Source organism: Falco peregrinus, chromosome 8 (assembly GCF_023634155.1).
Source record: "Falco peregrinus isolate bFalPer1 chromosome 8, bFalPer1.pri, whole genome shotgun sequence".
Classification (NCBI taxonomy): domain Eukaryota; kingdom Metazoa; phylum Chordata; class Aves; order Falconiformes; family Falconidae; genus Falco; species Falco peregrinus.
This window is the reverse complement of record NC_073728.1, coordinates 43,587,735-43,615,000: the sequence shown is the minus strand read 5'-3', so window position 1 is coordinate 43,615,000 and position 27,266 is coordinate 43,587,735. Positions and strand designations below refer to the sequence as shown.

The 27,266-nt window shown below is 50.5% G+C and overlaps 2 protein-coding genes across 3 annotated transcripts; both read left to right on the top strand.

Moving 5' to 3' along the window:
- Positions 1–1,129: 1,129 nt before the first annotated feature.
- On the top strand, positions 1,130–15,947 carry CYTIP (cytohesin 1 interacting protein). Of its 2 annotated transcripts, none has more exons than XM_005236448.4 (8): positions 1,130–1,382; positions 4,284–4,333; positions 4,665–4,719; positions 7,512–7,614; positions 7,751–7,844; positions 8,209–8,278; positions 11,728–11,794; positions 12,349–15,947. In XM_005236448.4, exons 1-8 carry the CDS (start codon positions 1,221–1,223, stop codon positions 12,819–12,821), a joined length of 1,074 nt encoding a protein of 357 aa, XP_005236505.1. In that variant the 5' UTR covers positions 1,130–1,220; the 3' UTR covers positions 12,822–15,947. The 2 variants fall into 2 exon arrangements, with proteins under 2 accessions (XP_005236505.1, XP_055668534.1); XM_055812559.1 differs by having other exon boundaries at positions 11,728–11,812.
- A 5,132-nt stretch (positions 15,948–21,079) lies between these two features.
- On the top strand, positions 21,080–25,110 carry ERMN (ermin). The gene is made up of 3 exons (XM_005236454.3): positions 21,080–21,678; positions 21,999–22,085; positions 24,430–25,110. The coding sequence occupies exons 1-3, from the start codon at positions 21,432–21,434 to the stop codon at positions 24,876–24,878; spliced, it is 783 nt and encodes a 260-aa protein (XP_005236511.1). The 5' UTR covers positions 21,080–21,431; the 3' UTR covers positions 24,879–25,110.
- The last annotated feature ends 2,156 nt before the right edge of the window (positions 25,111–27,266 follow it).

Genomic DNA, 27,266 nt, shown 5'->3' with positions numbered 1-27,266 from the left:
AAATCCAGGAGCAAGCAATCTGCTCAGAGGTCATCAAAACCTAAAGGTTATTGAAAGCCATGCTGAACTGAACTACAGGTCAGACCATAACTGGAGGGAAGAACAAAAAACAGCCAAAAATTCTGAGAGTCCTGAATCTAAACGTGTTTGCTGCTACTGGGACAAAATCCTTTGCAAGAGAGGAACCCCATGTTAAACTTGATTTTAGAGCAACGCGTCAGTCCATGCTCTGGCCGGTGCAGAAGGATCCCAGTTGGGATCACTGCTCCAGGGCGGACCAATGGCTCAGCTCCCTGGTGGCCGGTGCATCACAGCCAGTGGGTGCATGAAGCCAATGCCTTGGGAAGGTCTGGAGAGCACCTGGATGTCTCTGGCAATGGCCGCCACCCCAGCTGCCCACCTGGGTGGGCCCGGCATGTATGCCTGGCCAGGCACAGCGTGGCTGATTTCCTGTTTGCCCACCTGCAGCCCCCGCCAACCCCCTCTGGCCCTAGCCAGCCAGGAAAGGTGCAAGGATGACGCTTGGCCAAGGCTTGCCCTGGCACCATGCCTGCCCCTGGCTCTGCTGAGGCAGCCGCTCAGGTCCCTTCCTTCAGACATTGTGTTTACTTTGCTGTTTGCTCCCAAACTGGCTTTGCTGGGTAAGTCGTTGCTCCCCACCAAAAGGCCAGCACCCTGCTGAGGGCTTTGCTCTGCCCTTGCTCTGCAATGTTTTCAGCTCCTACCCTCAGCCTGTGACCTTCAGTTCTTCCTTCCCTCTCTGTGGCTGGGAAGTCATGCACCAACACCGTTATCTAAAGAAAGCATTATTTTCCCATCTTGCCCAAAGGTAATTTGAGCAATGCAAGGGATTCTAAACAATGAACAAGAGATTGAACAAGCTGAATTCAGACAAGTGTCTGAAGCGAGTGGTGCTTTAAGGACAAATTGTTGCAGATAGAAGAAGCTGTTCAGTGAGAACTGTTGTGTGCAGGAATGGAAAAATTAAGCAGATTTCTCTAATTGCCAAGCTTAATTGTTAACTCTGCTATGAGCACAGCACATACTGAGTGCCCTGGTGATCTGCTAGAAGAGATTTATGTAACATGCACCTAAACCACAGGTCATGTGGCTGGCTTTCCGGTCTCGTACTTTTTGATTGCAGAGGGGCGAATGTATTTTAGTTTTCTCAGCCATGCTGCAGCATTTAGCAATGCCCTTTTAGACGCCCTTCAGCCGACATGGCTCTGAGACGGCTCATTCAGCAGAACCACACCAACTTTGTAGGCTTCGGTGCCGGCACTGACTGCGCCGTCGGGGGGGACCAGGCTCAGCCAATGGACAACAGGAGGATCCAGCACCTGGCCAACACGGTGGGGACACTGCCCCGCGGGCGCAAGCAGGTATGGGGTTGCTCCCGTGCCCCGGGAGGCTGATGGCTCCTTTCTGCCCGGAGAGCCGCTTGCTGCCTGCGTCTGCAGGGGCCAGCAGAAAGGGATGAGTTTCCCCAGGTGACCGCACAAGTTCTCTGCGGCTCCTCATTTCAGGGCGCTAGAAGGATTACCGCTGGGCGCCTTTAGCCTGGCCAGCTCTGGGATTGCAAAGAAATCTTTGCAGCAGCGCAGCGTGGGAAGCTCCCGAGAGAAGCGAGCAAAGAGGTGTTCTACCTGCTGGGGCTTGGGCGCTTGAAGTGCTTTTGCAGCCGAGACCCTGCCCTGGCTGCATTTCTTCCCCATTTACAGCAGCGCTGGAGCCAAAAGAGGCTCTTGCTGTCTGGGAGTTCCTTTAAACTCGCTTTTACTTCAGTGTAGCGGCCTGGCTGGGCTGCCCTTTGTTCTGCGATGCTGACAGAAAGCACCTACCATGAGTTATTTCCGTCCGGATTTTGGAGTATTTTGCTAGAGCTGTTGGGGCTCGTTGGGCAGCCTCTTTCGCCTGGGCTTACCCCCCAGAAGAACACATTTCTGCTGTTGGCAGCTGGATTCCCACAAAACTGTCTCTTGCTGTTGCTGTAAACTTCCAGCTGAGTGATTCTAGCTTTGGTCTATTTGTCTAGCAAGCAGAAGCCTAAACAGAATATGTTTGAGGCACATGATAATCTGAAAGTATTATCAGAAAACTGGTACATAATATCTGTGCAGTTAAGGCTTTGCTTTGTTCAGCAACAGAAACATGCTTAATCCTTTTCTTTATGGAAGTGGGGAGATAAAGGAAAACCAGAGCCAGACTAATCTTGGGAACGCTGCTGCTGGGGGGCATCCAGCTCCACATCTGTGCTGGAGCAGCCCTTCGTGTGGTGGTGGCTGCTTGTGCGGGAAACGGCTGTGACATGGCTGTTAAAGATGAATTCCAACATGGGCATGAAGCCTGAGGACCGCTCTGCACAGACCGTGCCCAGTGCTGGCATGCTGCAGGGGCCCATCAGCCCTGGTGTATGCCGGCCATCAGCCCCTTCACCTGGTGCTCAGTTTGTTATGATCCATGTGGTCTCTCCCTCCTCTGGTTTTCTCTCAACAAGTAATGCCATGTTTATAAAGTAGGGTGTTTCCATAGGTGGTCATGCTATGGCATCACTTTATACTGCTGATGCATGAGACATTTACTATACTGACTGCAAACATTCAGTGATAATGTAATTCGCTGTTGGGGGTTCATTTTTATGGGAAGAATCAATACTTAACACTGATCCTGGGTTTTTCCAGAGATCTCTTCAGGCACAGGTCTGCCTTGCTTGAAGCAGGGGTCCTGGATGCTTGTTGCCATGATCCAGGCATGCACCAGCCCAGAAATGCTATGCAGCTGCCACGGGAAACTGCAGAGATAACTGTCTGCATTTCCCTGCATTTATCTGTGCTTTCTGCATTTTCTGATAGGTGTTGAGTTTATAAATGCCTACAGATTTTTAGGGCAAAGGTACAAAAGAAAGATGAGGTTCTTAGCATAATGCAGATGTGATTTGGGTGCTGTATATAGATAATAGTTACAGTGTTAGTGGGAATTATGGCAACCCCTGGCCTTCAAAGTCTTGGAGCTTCACCCATTTTAGCATTTTGAAGGGTCCCCACTGCTAGAGAGATGCCCCGGCGCTGTGTGCGGGCAGCACAAGGGCACAAGTGCCTGTGCACCACCGAGGAGAAGCCCAGCCACAGCCCATGGTGTGGGGTGGCTGCGCACTGAGCCACAGCCCCGGCTGCTGGCCCTGTACTCCTCATAGTGCACCAAGACAAGGCAAGGCAATCTGCAAACGAGGAATATTCCTGCTCTTATTTGAAAACACAGGGCTGCCATCTAGGCTTTTTTGTTGTTGGTTTGGGGTTTTTTATTATTATTATGCAAAATAAGACAAGAGGACTGTGGACATTGCAAGGACCAGTGAGAGGTCCATCGCCAACGCCCTGTTGGAGGCATGGTTTTCTTGAGCAATTGTGCCTCTTGTCTTTCCCATTTCTACTGTTCTCAGACATGACACCTCCACCACTTTGGGGAAGGGTTCCCTGCTCCAAGCACTTTTTGCTGTCAAAACTTTTCCTTGGGATTCACCCTGAATTTTTCCACTTGTTCTCATGCTTTTTCACAGCAGCCTTTATCAACCTGTGACACCTTCCTGCCGCAGGGTCTTCCTACAGGGTTTGCTACAGGGGTCTCCTGGCCAAGTTCCTTTGGTTCCAGACCTCTCTCCCCTCTGAAGTAGGTGTTTGTGAGTTTATGAGAACTAATTGTGAAGATGTCAAATTATCACCGCTGTGGAAAAAAAAAAGCCTCGTGTTTTTTTATTTAATATTGGCTAGTGGTAGCTCAGCTCTCAGTTTTAACTTATTGCAAGGGAGGATGGATATCTAGTAAGTGGCCAATTTTTTCTAATAAAGTTGGAATGGGTACTGCATTAACATCTCCCAATGAGGATGCCCAGGTGTTTTCTGGAGGTGAACTGAAACAATATTATGACGTGCTAAGAGTACCCATATTTCTTTTTTTTTTTTAAATACTCAATTTTATATTTAAAGGGTTTGGAAAAATGAAAAAGCTGACCTATAGCCAGATTTTTAGACTCTCTGCCTGTGCCTGGCTGAGCTCCCATCAGCATCTAACAAGTGGCTTTGAACATAGCAGTCTTGCATCCTGGACCTGACTTCTCTTCCTTCTGATCCAAAAGTTTAAGTTGTCACTTGACTGAGGGAGAGGCTGTGTTGATGTAAGCTGGTGGTGGGATGCCACTAACTGGCTTTAGTTTTTCTCTAAACTGCTCATTTCAGTCGTGTGCCTCAAACCTGCTGAACCTTTTCCTCTCCCATTTCCATTTACAGCTTGCCTTAGCCAGATCCAGCTCCTTGGGTGACTCCTCTAGGCCGCAAAGGTATGAAGATATTCTTCTACAATTACTGTTATTTACTTATTCTGCGCAAAACATGAGTCCTGAGAATCTCCCCATTTAGCAGCCCCAGTGGGATAAGGGTGCAAGGCAGGGAGTGGTACCAAACACTCGGGACGTGCCGGTGAAATTGTGGCATTTAGTTTGAGCAAGGAAAGCGCAAATGCCACCGCTGCAACGCCGGAGGGAAGGCGTGCTGGCACCCTGCTAGCACCGGCAGGGGCAGCGATGGGGACACTATTCGGGTTAGAAACACAGGGTGCACGAAGTGTGGCGCCCTGGCCTTCATACGGGGTTCTGTGTATTCTTCTTACAGGCACGTCATTGCCATATTAAAAGAAGATAAAGAGACATTTGGGTTTGAAATCCAGGTAAGACTTAAATGGCAAGCTGATTCACTTCAAAATAAAATATGGTGCAAACTCTTAAGTGTCACATCTTCAAAATTAGGTTAAGGCAGCATAGAGCAGAGAAAGGTATCTGTCAGTCCCTCGTGAGATTTGAAGTGCTTACAGTAATGATATGGAACTAGGATGCATTTCCAAGGATTTTTTCATAGTGAAGGTCACAGATGAGGATTTCTGGCCTTCTCACAAGTCAGTGTTGAATGTAGGAGAAAACTCATCCAAATCCAAATCCAAGTCAATGGCAATGCCTTCTTACCTCCGTAAGTGAATATTTCTGGGAGAATCGTATATAAGAATATATTCATATAAAAAGATATAAAAAACCCCTCCCTCCAAAAAATACCTTATACTAACTTTTTACTGCCTCCTTTAACATACACAAAGGCGTATGTACATATACGTATATGTACATATAGATGTACAGTATTGGAATATTTTTTAATAAATGACTGAATAAAGTCATGCTAGGCATGACTTTCTGGGGGCTAAATCACACAGGAAGAAATTCTGTTAGATGTAGAAGTCAGTAAATCATCAGATAGGAAAGCCAGAATCTTATCAGGGGTACTGCTGATGGGAGACCTCTGTTCTGTTGGTTTTTGTGAGAAAAGTAACTCTTAGGTCAGTAGGTCTGCTAAAATCCTGGTTATAAATAAAAAGTAACACCAGGAAAAAAAGGATGTAGTTTTGGGAGCAGCAGGCTGTGTCAGTGCCGCAGAGCTCTGCCCTCTGGCAGGACCTACAGGCAGGAGCCTGCTCCGTGAGCCAGTGCCCGTGGGACCCTCCCACGTCACCCCTCCTTTGCGATCACTGTGGCGGCAGGGCATCTTCAAAGTGCTTGCCTGTATCTGTGCACAAATGGAAATTAGTATTTTCAGTGAAATCAGTGTATTAGGAAAAGCTTAACTTTTTTCAATTTGGTTCTGTGACTAATGAGCAAGTAAGTGTTCAGCGTGCCAACAGCGGAGAGCTTTCAGAAAGGAGGATAATTGAGTCAATTATTGGGCTTTTGTATAAATTGTCAGGGCAGATTTTCATTATATGTGACATTCTGATTAAAAATAATTGCTCTTGGCACATTTACTACCTGAATGTATATTCAGCATCAGCACTTCACTAGAAAGTCCAGGCTGTGGGAAGGCAACATCTGTCTAATACTAAGGATAAGCCATTATTTAAAAGCTGTAATTTCATTACTACAAGCTAAATTTAGGCAAAACAGAATAAGATGATGTGAAACTTTAGGTCTACCATCTGCAGGGAGCTCACGAGGACGGCAGTGATGGCCAAATGCCAGGGCTTCTTGTGTGTTCCCGCTTCTTCTCCTACTTCCCACTTGCGGAGCAGAGCCTGGGGGTGAGACAGATGCCCGGTGGCTACTGAAGTGCCTGGGTGTTTGCAGAGCAGACGCGCTGGTAGCATGTCTCTCCCCTCACTGCAGCTGCCTAAAACCTAAGTGTCCCTTCCAAAACTATGGCCCAGCTGTCTTCTGCAGTCCATGAGGAGAGATGGGATGTGAGGGGGAAGTCCATCCCCCAAGTTGGAGTGCCTCTCTTATGGCCATCAGTCACACCCTGGAGATGTCTACCTCTCCCAGTGGCTCTGGTGGGGAAGTCGAGACACCTCTGTCCAGGTGGCTCCGGTTATGTGTGATGGATCACACCTGCTTGTCCAGCTCCTATCACTCAAGCTGGCTCAATCTTTTAGGTTGCTAGGTGAGATCTACCACTCGGAAACAGGTAAAAAATCCCACAAAAACCAGACAAGTATGACCTGCAGTGGCATGTCCTCCAAGACCCTGCTTCCGTTGCTGCTCTTAGTTTAGCCAAAAGTTTCAGTGTTGGTCTAAGGACTGAAATAATTGCCTTGGTGTGATTTGGCTAGATAAACTCTGAACTCACTTGGTCTTCACCCCTATTTGTTCCACACTGACTGAGAAATTTGGGAATCTAACACGACTTCTTATATCTGGATTAGATGTGGCTGTCATACGTTTCCAGGAAGTTCAGCTTCAGTCTTAAATTTCAGTAGGAAGATGTGGCTAAATGCTGGTATTTGCATGTAACCAAGAAGATGTTTCCTGTCACTGCAAGATCTGCTCAGGTCGCATCGCCTGCTTTTGCATTTTTCTAAATACATTTCAGCACTGATAAGCACACGATGGATTTATACTTAAAATTACTTAAAGTATGTTTAAATGTATAAGTCAAGAATAAAAAGTGCTCTTGAGGGGATGTGGGGACATGTGTGGATAATGAGTTTAAGAGGCCAAAAAAGCAAAAGCAGGTTCAGCTCTCCTTGCTTTTCAGTCATCATTGCGAAACCATCTACCCGGCAGCACCAGCTGACTCCACTCAGCGTACACAACTAGGAGGCAATCACTTGAAAAGCCCGAGTCACACCACGCTGCACTGGGGCTGGGAACATGAAATATCCTTCCAGAAAGCAATCCACATCCATGCTAATGGATATGCTTGACTGAAGTTACTGAGGTTTTGATCATGAATAACCAACTTGCTTTAAAACTAGTTTTTTTCAAAAACAACATAGAGGCATCTGCCAGGTGTCTGCTGTTCTCTGTTGTAAGAATGCAATTTCTAATTGTTAGGTTACAACGTTTTGGTGTTCTCACCTGCATGATAATGTACCCTGCTCATTGCAGTCCTCTCATTTTAAAAATGTATAAAAAGACTACTAATTTTTAAATTGTTTTCGTGGCTTTCATATTGGTGACACTGTCACTTTGGTGTTAACAGACTGTTAGATTTCCACACCAAAACGATTACTCCCTGGAAGTATGCACTTGCGTCTGCAAAATTCAAGAAGAAAGTCCTGCCCATCTTTCTGGCCTTCAAACCGGTAACTTTTAATGTTTTTTTCCTGCTGCTAAGGATGGCCTTATCTTGCTTTTCTCCCAATTACTTTTATTGTAGAGCATGTGGAAGGCGTGCATGTGCTGCAGATGTTAACTTTGGACTCTGTAAATCTCTAACAGGCGATATCCTTGCTAGTATCAATGGCGTGCACACTGATGGTTTTAGTCACAAGCAAATAGTAGACTTGATAAAGTCTTCGGGGAACTATTTAAGGTAGGTATGCCTCCTTCAAATGTTTTTTAGCTTAATAGTCTCTCCTGCTGGAAGCCAAGAAAGCTTCTCATGCTACCTTGCAGTCCTGTGCTCAAAGGCAGAAATGCTGGTGGGTTTGGTTGTGCAGAGCTCTGGCTGTCGGTGAGGGCTTGGGAGGGGGAGAGGAGCTCTGGGAAGGTGCCCTAGTGTTGCCCCCATGGTCCTTTTTCTCCTGGCCCTGCTTGCTTGCCTTGTACCAGCACCACTGCTGCTGACAGCAGTGGCAGGGAGGGTTCAGCCGGGCGGCGTGCTCCGAGGACCCCGCGGCATGGTGTGGCATGGGGTCTGGCAGCCCTTCAGTGCCAACATCACCTGTTCTTCCCAGGTTAGAGACTATCAACGGGGCCATGTTTCTGCGGAAAATCGAGCTCGAGACCAAGCTGCGGTTACTGAAGGTAAAATAATTAATCAGTTAATCCACTGTCAAACACAGAGGGCTGTGGTGGATTCATTGCTAACAAGGGTCGGTGGGTGTCTGTGGGGCTGGGTGTCCTGGCAGGGAGCAGACACCCGTGTGTCCCCTGCTGCCAGCACCCCCAGCCACAGTCCCTGTATATATTTTCTGTATAACGTTTTGGGGGTAATATTGTCCCCCGCAATAGTTTCTGTAACTCTAAATATTTCCGTTTCTGTCTGTCTCAGCTGTGCTGGGTGGGTAGGCGATCCTCCCTGTACAAACAGAACAGTGTATCTTCGTGTGCTCTGTGTTCAGCAAGAAGGGAAGGCAGGCTTTCACAAGCAGAGCTCAGGCTCGTTAGGGGCAGCTCGCTGATGGCACCTCCGACTTGTGGAAGTTCCATTCCCCCAGCTGGGTCCGAGGCAGCTAGGCAGGCAGCAGGTTTTCAGGTGCCAGCATGCCTCGCCGCTCGCCCCAGGGCAGCTGCAGTGCGGCAAGTGCCACAAGGGCCAGGGCTTTCCAAAGCCAGGGACTCGGCTGACCTGAATGGGGTATTTTTCCTTGTGGCAACTCCATACCAAAACCCTCTGCACAGGAGTATGGCACTTGAAAAATTAATCTGGCTAGAGTAAACCTCGTGCCAAATGGGTTAGGCTTGGCAGAGCTGAGCAGCAGGGACAGGGCTTGCTATATGTGCCATCGCCTATAAAATGGAAGTCCTGCCACGGGAGCTACTTCATGTTTAGTATTTAGTGTGTTCAAAACAATGTTCATTTAATTTGGTTTGTGCTGCACTTGTGAGAGTACAGTACGGGGTGTTGTAATCTGCTGCATGACACTGATGCTGTAGATGATATAACTAGTAGCTGTGGGGGCTGGAGGGTGAAGTGGGGGAGGGGTCTAAGGGCAGGGAGGGTGGGCAAGGTCTGTAAAAGGCTGTATGGGCACTTTTTTTGTCGCCATTGCTTCAGTCTAGAAGGTGGGCAGGGGTGAAGAGAGCAGGGTGAAACCTTCATGAGCTGGGTTTCCCGTCCAAGGCTCATTAAACTGATGAGGGTTATGTAGGATGCTTTTGGAAATAGCTGGGATGATTTTAGGCATTGACACCCCACAGCCAGCTGTTATTTTCTGTCCAAAGGAGGTAAAACTGACCAACAGGTGGTGAGAGCTCTTGGCTGGTGGGAACAGCTGGGAGAGCTGAGCCCAGCAGCAGCACTGGTGTCCCTATGGGGCTGGGACAGATCCCTGCCCGCCTGGTGGGGTGGGAGGTGTTGGGAGATCAGTGCGTGTGCAGGGACCATGGTGACCTCCTGTAAAGTTGTGTGTGACAGTGTCCCTGGTGCCCAAGGCTGGCAGGAGCCAGGGAGGTGGTTGGGGATGCCGAGACTGCCCAGCCAGCCAGCTAGTCCATGATGAGCAACAAGCTAGAGCAGGAGTTCATTGCTGTGTTAATGAGAATGAGCCATCAGGATGCTTCCATCCCGGCCAAGTGCTCCATGGCAAAGCCGTTGGGTCTGGTCCCTTAGAAATCTAGATGAAATAACAGGTAAACTTTTCAGAAATGGGCCATCCCCTACTCCCCTGCCCCTTACCAGGGAAATGATAAAGCCAGAAATCTCAAAATCTGCTGTGAAAGGTTCTGTTTCAAGAGGGGAGTTTGCAGATAAGAGCTGTTCCCCAGAAGTGCCAAACCTTAGCAGTGAGCATCATTACAGAGTAAAATATGGGTGTGTGCCTGGCCCTGCACTCTCATGCCATCGTGGCTGCAGTGGAAAGAACCTAATTCCGTTTCTAATTGCCTCTGATGTGTTACTGAAGGGCGTGCTCAGTTGCTGCAACCCACCGTAACCACAGCGAGAGGGTGACGTGCCTGCCAGCGCTGAGTGTCACGGTTCAGCCGTGCAGTTGCACAAGCGTGCCCTGCCCTCCGGATGCGGCAGCAGAGGAGCAGCCCCGCAGGCGCTGCAGCTGGGACATGCACCCTCTGTGCCCACTGCTGTGCTGGGCATCCAGCCGCCAGCAGACACCCACTTCGCACCCATTGTTCTGACAGTCCTGCAACTATTACGATTTAATTAGGGGGGAGAAACTGGGACTAGGAGGTGGTGGCTCATTTGGTTGGGTCCAAATAGGGAAAACCTTTGGGCAGCTCCCCAGCATCTCTTGCACACAATTTCCTAGGTTTGGCTGGGTTATAAGCCATTGAAAACTACTTTATTCAGCATGGTGTAGAGACTGTAAGAGAAGATGTCTCTGGACAATTTCTCCTTAAAACCTGTCATTGCTCCCATTCTGCAGGTGAGCCTGCTTTAGCGTGGTAGGAATGGCAGCTGGGGGGACGCTGGAGCCCCCCAGTATTTCTGATTTGGCGAAGGCTGCCCTGTGCCTCTCAGACCTGATGCACCAGCACTCTGCCACATCACACCAAAACCTGCGAGGAAGTGATTCAATGAGAAGAGCAGCTGGGAAAAGGCTTGTTTCCCGGCACCCTTGCAAATCACTCCTGCACACTATGTGCCAGGAGCCCCAGGAACAGCCTCTGCGCTGCCTCCTCCTCCTGCTGCCGGGGGGCTGCCTGCCCTCTGCGGGGTGCTGGGGGCTTGCCCCGCTAGGGCTGCCCGCAGAACATCCCTGTGCCTCACCACCCTGTAGCTGGGCTGCTGTCTTCACTTTGTGATTGATTTTTCCAAAATGTGGAAAAGAGGGAAAAAACATTAAATGCCATAACAGGGTTGCCCATGTGAGCTTAGTCCTGTCACTTTGGGTGTACAAATGCATGATCTGCCATTCTGTCCGGCCGCCCGCCTGCGGTGCACCGGCTGCATGCACACAGCTGGGGCAGTGCCTACTGTGACCATCCCTGGGCAGGGCTCGTCTCTTGGGTCTGGATTTCTTTTTAATCAATGAGGCAATAGTTTATTTTTACACCAAAAGCTGACCAGCAACAGAGGGAAAGAAAAATATTGCTTGGTGTTGGACGGCACGGAGCACTTAGAGGTTGTGAGGGCACACAGGGTGGTGGGTTCTCAAACACGGGGCAAGGGATGGTTACGGTGCCATGCCCACGCTGAACGGCGGCACCCAGGAAGGGGGAGCGGGATGCCCGTTCCTGGCCGGTGGGCTCCGGGGCTGTGGAGGGCTGGAGAAGGGCAGCCAGCGGGCTGCAGATGGGAGATTTCGGGCTTGCCAGATTTCAGGCTGCTTCTTTTCAAATCAGATGTGTACTCTGATGAAGCAGCCCTCAGCTGAAGCACCCAGGACATGAGTGGGCTTGTGCTTTGTGGAATAAATTCGCTAAACTCCAGGAAAATTGTCTCAGTAAAAAGAGGGATGTACAAGTGCTTTCTATAGATGACCTGTACTTTCTAGATACACTGTTTTCTTTGCAAATGTTTTCTGTTTCTGCAGAAGTGTGTGAGTGACAGAGCCCTCTTTTCTTCCCCATAGCAAATGCTGCAGCAGAAACGGGTGGAGCTGCGCGCACTGCTCTTGCAGGAACAGCGCCTGCTGCACGGTGCGTCCTCCTTTCTGGGTAGGAAACCGCAGAGCTGCCGAGCCCTGCTGCGGAAATGCTGTCTGATCAGTAAAAAGCGATTCTTTAACCTGATTTTCATTTGCCTGCTTTTTCCCCTTCTAATGAAGGCATGGGGCTGGCCCTGGGAAAGGTGTTTTATTTTTCCTCGGGAGTAATGAAGTTGGGTGCTGCTTGACTAAGGCAGACCAAAGGCTCTTTGGCATGAGTTGATGTGGGTTGCAAAGTTTGGTGGGTTTTTTTTTCATTCTTATTTTTGACTTAACAGAGGAGAGTTTTGTTTAGGGTTCTTTGTTTGGTTTTGGTTTTGTTTTTACGGGTTGCCCAGGGAGCAGCTTTGATCCTGGTTGTGGGGGAAGGCAGGGGCAGAGAGAACCCCACAGGTGGGAAACAGCTTCCCACGAGGGAAAGGGGCTGCTCCCTGCGCTGAGATGCTGGGCATGCCATTTCCCTGTGCTGCTGTGGCACGGGCATCCTGCTCTCCTGCCTTGAGCAGATGCTGGTAAATAACCCTCCTCTTTGGCTTCTGCTTCCAGGGGAGGTGAATGACAATGCTCTGCTGGGCATGCTGGAGCCAGAGGAGTCCAGCTTGCTTGGTGGCTGCAGCACGCTGGGACCTCTCTTTCCGGCAAAGCCTCGCTTCTCGAGCGAGAGCAGCTCCCACAGCCGACTGAGCTCTATGACTGTGGACAGCGAGGACAGCTTCTACCAGAGTGGTGCCTTTGAGGATTCAGCCGCAGAGAGCCTGAGCCGCCAGTCAAGTGTGGATGATGACTGCTTCTTCCCCAGGGATGGGGACGGTGCTGCTGGGAGGTCCTCTCTGCGGAGGAACCGCAGCATCAGCCTGGCCAGTAGTGGGTCCATGTCCCCACTGTGGGAGGGGAGCAGCTGCACCAGTAGTTTTGGGACGCTCCCACGGAAGAGCAGGCGATCCAGTGTCCGAAAGCATCTTTTGAAATTCATTCCAGGTCTTCACCGGGCGGTGGAAGAGGAAGAAAGTCGGGTCTGACATTGCACAGGTCATCCTTAGTCGTGCTGTCGTCCTTGATGAAAACCACAGGCTCTGCACATGGCACTGCTGTGTGGCCTGGGACCGAGGGCAGCAGCTCCCCGAGAAGCATGCAGTGGCTGAAGCGGGGTGGCACGGCATGGCAGTACTCCAGACAACAGTACTGATGGTATTTTAAAAGCTATGGGGGTTTTAATTATTTTAATTTTTGATCAGAGCACACATGGATGGACCTCTTCCTTAACATGAAAAATTACTAACTTTGAAATGTGAAGAACCTTTGCAGAACTTCCTCAGCATACATCATTGTTAATAAGTTTTTAAATGAATGCAAAATTGATAGCTATTTATTTCCTGTTACTGAAGTCATAGTCTACCAAAGGCCTTTAATAAAGCAAGTGCTTCTACTAAAACCAGTGATAGCATCCTGTTAGAATGGAGCCCAGGGCATACAACAGAGAGAGACCTCAGGCAATAATGTTTTGAAACGAAGGGCAGGGATTTACCCATGGTTCGTGGTGGATGAATTACGCGGGTGGGCCAGCAGCACACTTGCCAACTCCCCTGGTGTGTCCATGGCCATCAGGACCTGTGCTGGCTGTTTCACCGTGGGGCTGCCCGTGCCGGCTCCTGCTGCCTGTGTGAGGCCATTGCTCCGACACGCTGCTGCTGCTTGAGGACAGGCATGCTCGATGTGCCTGCCAGAAAAAGAAAAGATGAACTCCACAATCAGCTTCCCCGTCTCCAAAGCAGGGATTGGTTCCCTTGGTCAGCTGTGCTGAAAGTAAATGCTGGTTGCCGTCACTTTCACACCTCTTAGCAGCCGTTGTATAAACCCTGCAATAACCTGGTTTATCAGTTGGGATCTGCCCAGATGGAGATCAATCTCCATCAGTAGTCAATACCCCATGTCCTGCCAAAGCTGTCACGGGAAGGGCAGTGATGAGCCAGCCAAGGGCAGCAGGTCTCCGTGCATCTCTCGCATCCCAGCGTGGCCCTGATGACAACGTGCTTTTCTCTGCAGTGCCTGCCAGCCTTGCTAGAAACGGCATTTTCTGCATGGCGTCAGCTCAGCAGGAGTCACTGGACTGCCGGGGTCTCGCCGGGGTCTCACCACACCCCCAGAGGGTACGCTGCTTAAGTCACCTGGCCGGAATTTTGCCAACTTTGAGAAAATACTCGTCCATTGACAACGGTGTAACTGTGCAGCTCAGACTGATTTGACCTCTCTAAGGTGAGAGAAGTAAAGGCAGAGGACTGGCCTGCAGGGACAAACAGGACTGTTCTGTGCCTGGACGTGGTGGCAGGTCACACTCTGAGAACCCCCTCAGAGGGCTTGGTCCCTCTGTGGTTCCAGGGGTTGCAGGAGATGCCCTTTGGGCTGGTGTTCCCACTGCTCATGGGCAGAAAGGTCATTAGCTGTTCACGTTTCTTTGGGACCAGAGGCAGTAACATTAACTTGATAGTTTATATGCAGTAATTTAATAAATTTGGGCATAGATGTGAAGAAAAAGAGTAATTTTATTTCCCTCTCAGGCAGCACAGAAATAGGCTGTTTGTTCAGCCCAGGCAACCTAATTATGTTTCTCAGATACGATTGGAAGAATTTTAAATATAATTTAAATACCTTGTGTGACTCATTCGTCCTTTGACCAAGCAGACCATGCGGTTGTTTACCATGCAGGCACCGCTGTGGCAGGATTTCCTGTCTTTTCAGAAACCTCAGGCTAAATCAAATAGCTTGTCTCCGAGATGAACCCCAAATAAAAACAACCTGTTCCCAATGCTCTTCTAATTAATGAATGTTGCTAAGCCAGCAGAATCTGTACTGGCATCTATAATTTCTCTTAAAAGGATTAAGTAGATGGTAATACAGCAAGTCTGCAGGAGAGCGGGAGGGCAATCAGGAGAGCAGCTCACCAGGTGTTTATGCATGGGAATGATGTTCTGCCCACGCTGCTGAACTGAACACCAGCAGTTCACCCACGAGCCCCTCTGCTGTTGGCTCATCCCTGGGGACCAGAGGTGAATGTTGGTCTGATGCTGACACGGAGGCAAAGTCAATCTGGGGCATTTCAGGTGCCAGTCTGGGCTCAGAAGCTCATTGCTAGACATCAAGGTTTTTTTGCCTATGATTTGCTGTCTCAGGTTAGAGTTTTACTTTGCCAATAACACCAGCTGAAAGGAGGGAGAAAAAAGAAAAAGAAAAAGTAGAGATTATTTCTATTGGGACAAACTGTGGAGTTACAGGCAGATATATGGGTGTCCAAAAGCAACTGTGGGCACAATAACCAGAAAATCTGGTGAAGGGTGTACCCCAAAGAGCACAAACAGCTCCAGCACTCAGGAAGGGACCTTAAACTCAGTCACCTGTTGCAGTTCAGAGACTTGCTCCAGGTGCCAGACAGACAGCTGAGGGAAGAGCAGTGTCCATCACCTGCTTGCTTGCAGGGACACGTGCTGGGCAGCCAGCAGTGCTTTGCTCCTCAGGAGCGGGAGCATTCCCCTCTCTACCTGCCCAAGGTGTATTTGGACCCACCGCTGCTGCATGCATTTGTGTCAGAAGGCAAAATGTTCCTAGCCTGATTTGTCTGACCAGAGGGTTGAAGCTTTGCCCACCAGTGCTATGGACTCCTTCACTTGGGTGAAAACCAGAGCACGCCCAAAGCCAGGCCAGAGCCTTTGCCTTGGAGAGTGTGGGCTGACCGATCTGCAGAGACTGATAAAAATGTGTCAGCCTGACCAGAGCCTGCTTTCCTTTCCCCCCTACAGCTCCTGAATTAAACTCTCCTTTTGCCTTTATTGCGGCTGGTTTGTAGGGACCCCATGGCAGAGGTGTGGCTGGGTAGGGTGCCTTGGTCACAGCCTACATCCTCCGCCTTGCTTTGTAAGTGGGGAAAAAAGGGTATTTAAAACACTGTGTGAACTCTGCTCCCTGAAGCTGCATCTCTGGTGGAAATTAGTGCAGCTTTATGGTCCAAAACAGTGACTCCTTTTGGTATGGAAAATTAATTTGACATACCTTGGGTACCTATCTACGTGTTTGCTTTTAATGTGGAAAGGCTGAACGAGCCTGGACACCTAACAAGCCTAAGAAAGGCCAAATAAACCATGTTCTTCCAGTGACAGTGAGAGCACGCTTTGGTTGCTACACGGCGACAACATGACATGTTCATGGCCACCATCAAAAACAGGATGTGGGTAGCAGGCGGGCTCCGTGGGGCTGCTGCGGCCAGTGCCGGGATCAACGGTGCCCCGGCCTTCCAAGGGGAGGAAGGAGCTCACAGGCCAACCAAATGGCTCAGAGAGCAAAAAGAATGAGAAAGCTCCTTTAAAATGGCATTTCTCCTTGCAGAGAGCAACCTAGAAGGATGCCTGCTCTGCCTGCCGGGGGGAAGGGCAGGAGGAGGTTGGGCGTACAGGCAATGCTGCGTGGTGATGCCGTGGTTCACGGGGCTGGGGCTCCAAATGACACACATGAGAAGGTGCTCCAGACCTTCAGCAGAGGAGCTGTCACTGATCATGGGGTTGCTGAAGGGTTTGCTTGGTTTCCTAACAGCCAAGGGATTACCTTTTCCCTTCTTATCCCCTGTGGATGAAGGGGGCAACCTGAGTTTACCGCCGAAAGAACTGTGGCTGCTCTGAAGAATGCAATTCCTTTTCAAACTGAAACCCTTAATTAATTTGCTGAATGCTACTGAACCTGACCTTGTAAGCGTTCTTAACTGGATCTTTCCCAGTGCCCAGATCTACGTAACCCCTCCCTGAACTCAAGTCCCTGCATCAGCTATGGGCAAGGTACCACCATGGTATTCAGCCCCTGGGTTAGCAGTAAAGAGGCAGAAAACCCATCTGAGGTGAGGGGAATATTTGGGTCCTAAATCTTTTGGCTTGATTTAGCACCACAAAGAGTGAGCTGAGGCATCTCTGGCACAAGAGCTGGTAGAACCTATTTTGGCTGTTGCAGCAAAGCCTTGTGGTGCTGACTCTGCACTGGCGAAGAGGCAGGCTGGTGCTGGGGGATGCTCGGCAGCTCCTGACGCGTGGGCATGGCCCCTTGACTAAAGGCGCTGGGTCCTGCGGCTCCAGCACTGAGCATGGGGCGTTGCAGCAATGACTTCCAAGGGCCTAAAAGTGCCTCTTCTGCTGCCCTGAGACTTACCTTGTCCACGCTGGCCTGCAGCTCTCTAGCCAGCCTTGCCCTTTTGTATGACCTTTGTGATATCTCCGGGGTTTTTTGCTGGGTTCTCCTGGCCTGTAATGTCTAGTGCAGAAGATTTTTTCCACAAAACCATGAAAGAGGTTGTGGCTTCTGCTGGGAACATTTCAAATCCAGTGGAAAATCATTCTGGCTTCAAGGCTGTACTGTCCTGCAAAAACTCTCCCCTCACAGATTGAAGGTCCAGCCCTGGAATATGTGAGGAGTTCTGCTGTTTCTCTGTCTGACCCATGTTTCTGCACATCCTGGATTTTGCTCCATTTCATTGTGCTTGAAGCCCGTGGCTGTGCCTTCAGTGACGGTGTTTCTGCATGCTTTTCAGGGTTGGCTGTTTCTGCCTTCCCCCATGCAGTTCTGCTCTGCTGATTTCTGCTTTCGTACCCCGCGTTTCCTTTCTCATGCAGCTGCTTCAAAAGTTTTCACGTGGACCATCTGGTTGCACCCAGCTTTCGCAGCACTTAAAAGAAGATCATGAAACGTAGCTATGGTGGGTGACTGATCTCATCCCGCCTGCCACTGCAAGGCCAAAGGGGAGCACAACTTAAGACATACAGAAAGCCAAGAATTTATTGCTGTGCTCCCAGCTCACCCAAGCTGCTTGTTACTGCTCTCCATATAAAACTAGTGTGCCACACACAGATAAGCAAAACTAAAGCAAACTCACCACTGGCACCTAGTCAGTTGCAGAAATCACCGTCGCATGAGGCCAAGCCAGTGAAGAGCAGACAGCACCCACCTGACTTGTCCTAGTGCTGAGGCCTTGCGAACTCGGTGCAGAGCTGGTGGCCTGTGGCAGAGGATGACAATGCCACGCTGCTGCCATAGGCAATGCCAGGCTGCACGGCCGTGAAATGCTGCGGTGGCACCCGTGGGTGGGTGGGGACAGGAGCTTCTCCAGGGCAGGTGGACGTGGCCGGGAGCAGGGCTGTGATTCTGTTCTGGCCATGCTCTGCTCAGGGGAAGGTCTGCAGCCTGAATTGCTTCCATAAACTTTGGCTTTTTCAGTACAGGCTTTTTCTTTTTTTTAAAGCTTGAAGAGGCAGAAATCATGCCGCCTCAGGTCTGTGCAAACAAAATGTTTTCCTAGCCTTGAGAGCTGGTTTTGCCCAGCTCTGTTTAGAAATAACTGCCTGTGGTGGGAGGAACCTGCAGCTACTTTTTCCTTTTCCCAAGTCCGGCTATAACTCTGCCTGCTTAAAAAGACCGCTGGGAATGTTGCAGCATCTGAGCAGCTTCCAGGCTCCCAGTCACTGTGATGAGCTGGGGGTGACAGGCAGCCCCCTCAGCTCCTGGGGACAGTCTGGGGAGAACAACCCCAGGCAAATGCCTTCAAACAGGCAGGAATTTCTCTTCCCTCATCAGTGATCCCTTCAGACTCCTTGCATGTCTTTGCCAGGAAGAAAGCACCAGCTGCCTAGTTTTAACACTGCAAAACTTGAATTATCCTGCACGTGCTGGTGGTTTGTAACTAGCATGCCCTTGCTGCATCACTCTGGCATGTATTCCTGTTTTTTGGAGGAAACACACCGCTCCTCCTGCAGCTCCCTCTGAAGCCAAGCATGGCCCACGGGAGCATCAGGGCAGCAGCAGCATCCTGGCCCCAAGGACGTGATGGGGCTGGCTGCTGCTGCCACAGCTCTGCCAGGGGGAACACCTGTGTTTCCGCCTTTCCTTTCATCCCTCTGCTGGGTGGAAAGTTAAAAATCTGAATTTTTCTATAGAAGAGGCATCCAAAGGTATGAGGTTTTTTCATAGACATAAGGTATTTATCTTGCTGACAAAATGGAAATGCTTGATTGTGGTTTATTGACGTGATCCACAGGAGTTTTTCTTTGGGTCTTCACAAGTGAAGTGTTACCCCTTCTGGCTGTGCGCAGCGGTGGGAACATTTGTCCCCAGTGCCACCATGCCTGTCATCCTGTCCTGGCTTGTGAGTGGCCTTGCATTATGTGGCTTCTGCTCTAGAGCTTCTCCTCTGACTGGAGCAGAAACTGGGGAGCAGAGAGTTATTGACAGAGGAGCCTACAGAGCTCTGCACCCACCCTGCATGCACCCTACACACACACCCCCCCTACAAACACCCTGCACACCCCCTGCAAACACCCTGCACACCCCCTGCACACCCCCTGCACACACACACCGTGCGCACACCCTGCCATCGTGGCCTCTTCCTATTTCTGGAATGAATTGGAATCGCTGTGGCTCTAATGATTTACCTCACCAGCTTTTGAATCCCCATTGTGCCCCAAATGCCTTTGAAATCCCAGGTGCTGTTTCTGAAATTTTAGCAAAGGATAGCTCAGATGGAAACTTCCTGTGTTAAAGGTCACACAGAAAAATGATTTATAATAGATTCATGCAAACTGTGCTTTGACCACAGGGCGCTCTTTTGGGAAAATATGAATTGTCGAGAACTGGTTGTGTAACTAATAGATGGCCCCAGGAAATACCTAAAATTGTTTCAATATAATTTTGCAATCAAGAAGTCTAGCAGGCAGGTTCCTGGGGAGGTGGGGGCAGCACCTGTCCCTGTCCCTGTGAGGGCCGAGGTAGCTCTGGGACAGCAGGGCTCTCCACTTGCCAAGCCTGGTGCCATGCTTTCAGCTTCAGGTTATTTCAGGTTTGGAGCCTGGCTGGAGGTTTGCCCTACACTTGAGTCCTGGTGCAGGATTTGTGCCAGCTGCACCGAGCGGGGTGCACCTTTTTCAGCGGTGTTTCCACACCGAGGGAAACCCGAGGGACAGGACCTGTCAAACAAGAAATCACCTGCAGGGCCCTTTGGATTATGTCAGAGACATAGAAACAGCTTGATAAGAATAGAAATGACCTTCTTCTCTCCAGCCACCAGCCTGTGCCAGGTGCCCAGCCTCTTCTCTGTGGGCACCTACCACTGCATCCCAGTGACTCACTTTCAAACCTCATCATCCATTTTTCTTGGACAAATTTTTTCAGCGTAAGAACGTTTTTATAAATCAGTTACACCAAACTCGTTTTTGCAACAATGATGAAAAGATGTTGGTTTTAAGATGCAAACTCAGGTGAACAAAACCAGTGGGAAGGCTGTGGATTCGTTTCTAATCAAGGTCTGAACTCAGCAAGAGGACTTCCAAATCCTAAAGCCCAACGATGTCAAAAATGTTGTATTATACAAACACAAAAAGTCATTCACACAGGAGATTACACTCTTATGTAAACCTGGCTTTGGGCACCAGGGTTGAGATGAGTTCAGCTACGGTCAGAAAATGCCACGGTGCTGCTCGGGCGATCCTCCTGCTTCCCTCTGTGAAACGCTCCTGCTGGCTTTAGGTCTGACTGGTAATTACTGATGTAAGTGCTACTCTTGTCCCTCGGGTCTTTTATATTCCTTTGATGAGAGTTTCTACTGCTATGGCCAGAAGATGCTTCTGCAAAAGGTGGGGCTGTTGTGTGGGCATGGAAAGAGGAGGACCACTGGGTGCTGGGGGGGTGGGGGTGGGGGTGGGGTGTCCCAGTGGGGTGTCAGCAGGAACCAGGCATCCCATCGGCTGGCTGGCTGGGCCTCGGGCACCTGCCACCTTGCTTCATGTCTTGCCACAGTGCCCCTTTGGCTTGTGTTTTGGTTTTCATCGTCTAGTCCTGTCCCCGAGGGCCGAGCCCTGGGGATTCATTTCACTCAGCAGTTAATTGCAGATGCTCAGCATCTGGCAGGATGTGACCCTGCCCCTCAAACACATGTGGCTGGGCTAAGGCTGCGTGGCAGAGGAGCGTGGCTGTGCGCCGTGTGCAGGGCATGTGCCCTTCCTGGTAGCCAGTTTGTTCCCTGACCAGTACAAAATGTGCTCATTGTCCAGCCAGCGGCACGGCGAGGTTTATCAGCACACAAACCCGATGGGGAATGTTAAGCGGGTTAGGTGGCAGCAATGCTACGGAAGGTGGTCACCCTGCGGGGATTAGAGGTCAGAACAATCGTCGTCCCTGTGACCAGGCGGAGGCACAAAGGGCCATTGTGCCCAGAGCACAAAATCTCTGTTTATTACTGCGGGGCTGACATGCTGAAAGACCCGCTCTCCACGCCAGCACAAAAGCTTCCTTGCTTCAGATTGTTTGTTTATGTAAATTAAAATGGTGCATTTAATTATGCAACGGGCAGAGCCTCAGCAACAAGTGAGGTGCTGATTGGATTGCCCCGTGCCCCGAGCCCGCTGGCCAGCCCTGGGCACCTCTGACGGTGTGACCACGGACCCTGCTCTGCAGCAGCACCCGTGGGAGAGGAGACGCTTGTTGGTCATTTGCGTGGGGGAACAAAATCCCCGGGGGAGAAGGGGTGAGGAGAAGCGCTCCCCACCCCGGGGTGCAGGAGCGGGGCCCGGAGGTGCACGGCCCCAGTCAGCAGGCACGGCACGGCCCTAAGCATGACAGAAGAAGTCCCAGCAGCATCCAGCATGCCTGAGTGCAACGGGAGCGTACCCCCGGAGAAGGGCCCACTCCAGGTCATCGGTGTCATCGATGAAATAGCAAAATCCGTCGGGATGGTTCATTACGTCAACGCAGAAATGAGCCCTGATGCTCTGCCTGTGAAAGAAACTCAGGAGGAAAACAGAAATTCAGTGGCAGAGGACATAGTTCGTGGGGATTTTGATGGAGAGAAGCAAAGCAAAGGTAAAGCACAAGGCTGCCTTTCTTAAAGGGTTCTGTTAAGGAAAAGCTCTGTTTTATGTGTAGCCTTATGAATAATGGGATGTGCTCTGTGTTAGTCAAAATTCCTAGCTTGCGGTAGTTGTAACAATAACTCAGAGTAATTCAGAGTTAGGGACAAATTTGAGCTAGCAGTTACACAAGATGAGATGTAAAGTATGTAAAGAAACAAGCAATTTTTAAATCCGCTCTGAAAGTCTGCTGCCAATCTGCAACCATTAGAACCTAATTATCATCACTAACTGCTCCATCAGTCCGTTTCTTGTGCTTTGTATTTCCTAAAGAAAAGCAAGAGGAAAACGATGGGACACTACAGCAGGGGTCAGCTGATATCCAGGACATGGGGACTGACAGCCAGGAATCAGAGGAAGGTAATGCAAAATGCTGTGTGATGTGAGGTTTTCCCGAAGCATAGCAATAAGTAGCCTTCAAAGACGGTGACATACTGGTGGCTGTAATTTCTTTTTAATTTGGTCAGACCCTTATATTCTGGAGAGCAGTGACACATTTCTAATCCATAGAGCTGCTGCACCTTAGAAAACATGGCTGGTAACCCTCTTGCTGAGGTTTGCACCTAGCTCTGTGACCGTGGGGCATCAAAACACTGTGGGGTCTTTGACCAGGAGGTCTCCAACAGCCTTGTGAGGCTGGAAGATGCTTTATCTTCTGCTCTATGCAGGGCAGCTCAGGGGATAACCTGGGGAGGCTGCCAGTCAAAAATGCATGGCCTCAAAACCCAAACTCCTGCCTGACTCACCAGCTGCCTAAATCCCCCTGACACCTGGGTATCTGGCAGGAAATTGCTCTCCTAAATATCTGCTCCTGGCTCTTTCTCTGCTTCATCCTATGTGAAAATGAGTCAGAGCCAGGCTGGACCTCACACCTGCCTCCTGCAGTGAGCGGGGCTGCAGGACGGTGCTTGCTGCCCATCCCTGGCCACAAGTTAAAATGTATTGACACATACATAATTACGCTATGCAAAATGCAGCCACACCTCCAACAAGGAGGAGTATTTTATTATTATTAAAGGAGGAAAGCTATGTGTCTCTGTGGGTGGGCTTTCGGCATTGCTGCCCTTCCCCATGTCCCACCCACTGGCTCTTGCCCCTCTTATAATTTCGGCAGCTGTGGGATGAGGGGCAGCTGGGCCACAGGCTGGTAATGATGTTCTCCCCACCACTGACCCAGACCACAGCGGGGGCACAGAACTGGTGGCTCTGCCCCACTCCCTGGCACCTGGCTATGCTGGATTCTTCTTGTCATTTACACATCTACCCAGCCGCAATAAGTTGATGTTTTCTGTAGGGCAGCTGCCACATAAATATGAAACCCCTCCTTGGAGGAGAGCAGATTAACAGCCCAGAGTAGCTGTCACAGTCCTGGCAAAGCTAGCATTGTTGAACATAGCTCTACAAGATGTATTGGCCATGACCTGTAAACAGAAACTGCTTTGATTAACAAAAGGAAAAGGACCCCAAACATTCATCATGGGCAAAACAGTATTTCATAGCAACTGCATAGGCTGTAAGGAGGTGAATCACGATGGAGGCTTTCCCACTTAGAGCTGACATCCATATTGCAGCTGTGTTGCTTTAGGAGTGCACAATAAAACCTATTAAACGATCTTGCACAGCCCTCCCTGACTCTCCCCCACCCCAGCCACAAGCACTTTATCTCTAAATTGCAGGCAGCTTTTTAGTACCCAACCAATTTAGTCTAATTAATACTCAGGACCCCACAGGCAAAATATTGAATAGACCATTTGTTGCTACTCTAAAGCATCATTTAATGCAGAGGCGTGCCAAACAGGACAAATTGGAGATAGCCATCTCAGCCTGGGCAGCCACCACTGAAGGAAGGACCTGTCCCAGGGGAACTCCACTGGGGTACTGCTGCATTGAAGACACACCTGGACACTGTCTGTGGAATGGCTCCCCTTCCCTTCCCTTCCCTTCCCTTCCCTTCCCTTCCCTTCCCTTCCCTTCCCTTCCCTTCCCTTCCCTTCCCTTCCCTTCCCTTCCCTTCCCTCTCCTCTTCCCTCTTCCCTCTCCTCTTCCCTCTTCCCTCTTCCCTTCCCACAGAGCCAGCCCGGAGCACCGAGGCGCAGGGAGCCAGGACCCTCTGGTCCCGTGGCGGGGTCTGCCCCATGGGGATGGGTGCAAAACCCGGGAGTTTGGCTAATGGAGTCCAGCACCTGCCCCAGGCGATAACCGGAGAGCTGTGGGGTGGCTGCTTGGGAAGGCACCACAGCAGGGTCCTGCAGGAGGGTATTTGCTGGCCGCGGGTCCGAGAGGGCAGGGGCAGACCTGGGGTGGGCAGGGAGGCACAGTGCCCCCAGCCCTGGGGCGCAGGTGGGGTGCTCTGCTGCCCTTCCCTCCTCAAGGCTTGACCATGATGCTCTTCATCGCCTCTCCTTTTAAAGGAGGGTAGAGGGGAGGGCATGGTGGGAAAGGGGTACAAAGGAGATGGGCATTAAAAAATGCAAGTCTGAGGATGTACAGAGCCTTTCTAAAGCACATGCCAGCACCCACAGAGAGGGGGTCCAGCCTGGAGTTGTGGGGCACTCCTCAGCAGGCAGTCTCTGCAGGAGGGGTGCTGTGGTGGCAGGAGCCGGTGAAGTCACCAAGAGCAATGTGCCATCAAGAGCATGTATGACGGGGGCATGAAGGCGGTGCTGAGCCCGTCCTCACTCGCACTCCCCCTGTGTCGCTGCAGGGCCGGGCAGCGAGGGGCTGCCTGCGGGCAGCGGGGGGACAGAGCTGGGGACAGCGGCCAGCCCTGGCGGGGAGGCGGCAGAGACCCCTGCAGCCAGCACCGACAGAGGGAATGCAGCCGAGGAGGAGGAGGAGGAGGAGGAGGAGGAGGAGAAGGTGGTGGAGGAGGAGGACACTGAAGAGGATGAAGTTCAGGTGATTGAAATCAAGAAGGAGAACAGCGAAGCGTCCTGTCTAAAACAGCAGGACAGCAGCAAAGAGGCATCTCCTCCGACCAGCCCCGGCTGCAACTCCCAGGTGGAGAAACCAGGGGAGCAGCCCAGCTTGGGGAAAAAAAATGATATCTCCAGACACAGCTATTCCAGATACAACACAATCTCCTACCGGAGGATTAGAAAAGGAAACACCAAACAGCGAATTGATGAATTTGAATCCATGATGCACTTATGAACCAAGGTGGAGAATTGCTTAACAAGCCGAGCGTTTGCTCTGGTTTCATTTTTCGTTTTTGTTTCCCCCAAGACATGTCTCTTCACACAACATGAGGTCACTGCTTTTTTTCTTTTTGTATATGATTTCATAATACACTGTGAAAATGTAACATCTTTGCTTTGACAGCAGGCAGAGGCATCCATAGTGCAGGAAAATAAATAATCAGTTTGCTAAATACAATACCATTTGATTTAAGGTTTATCCTCTCATTTTTTATCCAACTTTTGTAACCATACTCAAACAATAGGATGTCTTCAACTGGCTGGGGCTCCTCTAGCTGCTGACACACGTGATCCATGCCATCAGCCGTGCTGGTAATGAGTTGGCAGCACAGCAGCTCAGTGACACTGGCAAGAGCAGTGTGAATAATAAAAGAGATGACTGTTTGCAACCACAGCACGCTCTGTTTTGCTGTCCGTCCGTGCCGGCATCTCCTGGCGCACTGACAGCTGCCTCCTGCTAGTGACCATCCATTTCCACCTTGTGCTGGTGGGGGTGGAGGGACATTTGCATGCATGGGTAGATGCTGATGTGCAGGAGTTAAAACAGATGAGAAGGCATCAAGGCCCCCGTTCATGCCTCGCGCTCCCACGGGTAGCTGGATTCCTCATGCAGTGCTGTCGCCAGCACCAGGTAGGACTGGTACTGCTGCAGGCCCTGCCGGGGGTCAGCGTGGGTGCCTTCAGACATGGCGCTGCCAGCGTGGGCACTGCCAGGTCACCGGCGCTGCCTGCCAGCCCCTGCTCTGAGCGGTAGTGTGAAGCCACAGGCACAGCCAGCCCGAACAGCTGCTCCAGAGCAGCTCCTCTTCCCCACAGCCTTCCCCTCTCGCTGTGGCAGCCCCCCGGGCCTGGCACTGGGACCCCCGCCCAGCCCGGGGCAGCCGTCCCGTGTGGCCGCAGGCAGTGCCGGCAGTGGTGGCCGGCTGCGGTGCCTGACCCCACCGGGCTGCGGCAGGGGTGACCCGAGGAGGTGGTGCTGGTGCCCAGTGCCATCACCTGCGGCACAGCCGGGCGCTGGGCTGGGCCAGCCAGGAGGGCAGCGGCTCACACATGGTGCATGCCACATGTCCACGCAGGGTTCCACGTTCACCTGGAAAAACTGGCCGCTATCAGAAACATGGATCCTCCAAGTGCCACCAGTTTAGACTCTTATCTGTCTTCTCAACTTTCACACCAAGTTTAGTTGCAATTTTCATTTTTTTTGTCAAAGCTGGGCAAGTTTTTTGCATAATTTCTTTTTGTGTCATCTGAACACAAATTTTCTCTGATTTTAAAAACCTTTGTGTACCTGCAATGTTGTCGATGTGGCCTTTTATTAATTGTTTTATGGACAGATTTGCCTTGAGCTTGGACTAAGCTTTGCAAGTGTCATCCCGGAAAGCATCTGGGAAAGTTGTGGGCAGCTGATCAAGGGAGAGGGGGCAAAACCAAATTACACTCCCACTTCAGTTGCAGTGGTATCCTTCAGTCACAAGCACTTTTTAAAGGATTAGTTTTACATCTCCAGCAGCACTGAGTTTAATTTTGACTTTTCTTGTTCTACATAAAGGCAATTATTTATTGGCAACGTGAAAATAATAAATGGCAATTCTGTATTGTACAAACCAGACACAGCCCTCATTGTGCTATTCAGACTTGTTTATTTGCTCTTTGGTTTGTGAAAGTTCAGAGGTTTGCTTGTATGAACTTATACTGCTGGTTTGTTTGCCTGCTGACAGCTGCCCCCATCACTCCTCTCGCAGTGCTTCCTCTGAGACATGTTTCTCCTAAAGATGTGACCATTGCCTGGGCTTTCGGTGACTTGCTGAGGTTGTGTGTGGCAAAGTGCTGCTCTGAGCTGGCCAGTCTCAGCTTCAAGTATTTGTACACTGTTAAAGTATTGAGACCACCATCTCCCCACCACACTGCTTGGCCCCATTTGCACTTCAGAATGTCAATAACAAATTTGCTTTACCATAATTTAAAAATGCAATAGGGACAAAACCAACAAAAGCCCAAAGTGAAACAAAAATCAGAGCTAAAGTGAGCAAAATTGTGTGTTGCTGAGAAGTTTTTAAGGCATTGTATTGCGGTAAGGCTGGGGCTGATGGGCGGTATGTGCCCATCAGGGTTGGCAGGACATGTGGGTGCTTGTGCCAGGCTCTGGAAAAGCCGCTGGGGCTGGGCAGGTGGGATGCGAACACCTTGTTCACAACCTGGTTCACAGTGATGATGCAGCTGGATTTTAGCAGTGTGAGATGCCAGGAAAAGCTGCCGGTACTGCAGCAAGTCACGGGCTGCTGTAGTATGGGGGTCTTTGGAGAGGGTGGAGGGATGGATCAGCACTGGGGCTGAGCAAGGGGCA